Source organism: Nanorana parkeri, unplaced genomic scaffold, assembly GCF_000935625.1.
Source record: "Nanorana parkeri isolate BGI_ZX_2015 unplaced genomic scaffold, ASM93562v1 scaffold1279, whole genome shotgun sequence".
Taxonomy (NCBI): Eukaryota; Metazoa; Chordata; class Amphibia; order Anura; family Dicroglossidae; genus Nanorana; species Nanorana parkeri.
The window spans coordinates 449,845-452,086 of NW_017307547.1; the positions used below are offsets into that span (position 1 = coordinate 449,845).

Below are 2,242 nucleotides of genomic sequence, written 5' to 3' on the forward strand. Positions count from 1 at the left end.
CCCCCCCCCCTGTACACCCCCCATGGAGCAGAGCAATTTCATAAATACAATGTAATAATACAATGTTATACTACATTACTATCATCAGAATATCTGTAAGAGCCATTTCACACAAGAGCGGTTGCACTCTGACAGACACTTCTGCTAGGTAACACATAGCAATCCCCGGCTGTCATTCTGACATCCGTCAATTGCCGGTATTGGCGGCGTGTAGGGAGACAGGGGCAGAGGAGCTACATATAGGAGATACGTCCTAGAGGCCTTGCTGAAGTTTTGTAGCGCTTATCTCCTACATTTAAAATCCTGAAGCGGCTATGCGAGAGCAGCGTTGTCACCCTGGGAAGTGTGCTCCCACCGCAGGGCACAGACAGCTTGGTCCCATCAATGAGAGCCACAGCCAATGTACCACTGCACAGCACTGCTTACAGATGTGCAAACAGAGCAACGATGTGGCCAGGGCCCAGGTGCACAATGCAGAAGACATTCCCTGCAGCCAGATTCCAGAGACATCCTCACATGTGGGGGTGGGTGGGTCTGCTTCCTGAATCTGTGCTGTGTAACTTCCTCTATCGATGTATGCATCACAAGGATTTGTATTCTGATTGTGACCGCAGCCTATATATACTTACAATTGCCAGTTGGCCGTACACAAATGGATAGAAGTAAGGAAACGGTCCATGAAGGAAAGCCTAGAAAAAGAAACTCATGTCATTATATCGTACACAGATTTCTAATCTCATCCCTACACCATGGGCCTTATGTGACAAAAGTGCATTAAAGTGTCACGGCAACAGGAAGTGTTTGGGAATTCCAGCATTCTAAGTTGTCATCAGAACCGGAATTGAGAGGAAATCTTTCACTGGGGACACCTGTTCCAGTGATAACTGTCTGCCAGGGAAATTCCCTTCCATGGCAGCATACAATGGGTATGGCTCCGCCCCCAGCCATTGTATCCTGCCATGTATTGGCGTCAGGAAAGGAAAATTACCGATAGGTAAGTATACAATTTTCCGCTGCCACCAGAACAGGAAGTGAAGGGAAATCTACCAAAGGATAAAAATAAACTGATAGGAGTTCTAACCATTCCCTACTTCATCCATGACTGACCAATGAAGTTTCAGCTTTAGATACACTTTATAAAAAAGTTGTATCATTTATTCCTCCAGGGAAACTGGAGGTACATACGTTCTGTGCGAGTAAGCCGGCTGCTGTATAAATGGGGCAAAAACCAATGTTCTTAGTGTAAGTTGCCTTTTGGTGGAATGTTCTTTAATAGGTATAATGAACAGAGTGAATGGGGGAAAATACCACATCGTGGCCAATAGATGGCGGTGAGGATCATAGGAAATAAATACTTGTTAGTAATGAGATACAATGTTACAATTGAGGAGAACACTGGTGGGAATGAGCATATAAATGTAAACATTCCTCTCCCTGTAGTATCAATGATTACATTTATATGCTCATTCCCTCCAGTGGTCTCTAGAATTGTAACCTTGTTTCTGGTCACTAACATGATGATCCTCAGCTCCATGTAATGGACACATTTTATAAATAGACCCCGTAGTTTAGGGTTGAGGGAAGTGGACATTCGGATGACGCCTGCTTGTTTTGGGGTAAGAAGAATTGGTTGCCTCAGAACATCGTCCCCTTATTTCCATTTATAATCTTCTGTATGTAAAGAACACATGTCATTGTTATATTTATTGTCTCCGATATATGGATATCATGACGTGTTTTACTGTAATGACGTGTGATATAAAAATGTACAAATCAACGCTCACCAAGCTGATCATAAACATCATCAAGTTGCTGGGCGGCACCAAGAACAAGTAGATTACATTCATTTCTATTTCTATTGCCCTGAACATGATGTTTGAGGTGCTGAGGAATAGCCAGAGGAAGGAGGTCTGCAAGAGACGAGAGATTCATGTACACGGATGAAATCAACAAGTGACACGCGATATATAACATTTTTATGTCTTAAAGGAGAAGTATGCGGTTAAGTCTTTTCCCCATAGTTCTCCTTAGGGTAACGGGAGGACACAAACTAGCGTCCTCCCGTCACACTACGCTCGGTATATAGGGAGCTACAGCTCCCTATATACTGAGACGCCGCAGCTGAAGCGAATCCCGACAATTATGTCTGGGTCCGCCCAGCTGCGTGAGTGACAGCTGGCTCTGCCTATCTAGAGGCAGAGCCAGCTGTACCCGCCCCCTCCCCCGTCCGTTCCACCAGTCA

The 2,242-nt window shown here is 44.7% G+C and overlaps 1 protein-coding gene across 1 annotated transcript in view; it reads right to left on the bottom strand.

The window, feature by feature from the left end:
- Positions 1-2,242, bottom strand: part of LOC108797445 (ATP-binding cassette sub-family A member 10-like) — a 47,318-nt gene that overhangs the window by 10,372 nt on the left and 34,704 nt on the right. Inside the window, exons 26-27 of the mRNA XM_018569038.1 lie at positions 1,785-1,910; positions 630-689 (exon numbers count right to left, since the gene is read on the bottom strand). Coding sequence (XP_018424540.1) covers positions 630-689; positions 1,785-1,910 — 186 coding nt within the window. The remainder of the gene's footprint in view (positions 1-629; positions 690-1,784; positions 1,911-2,242) is intronic.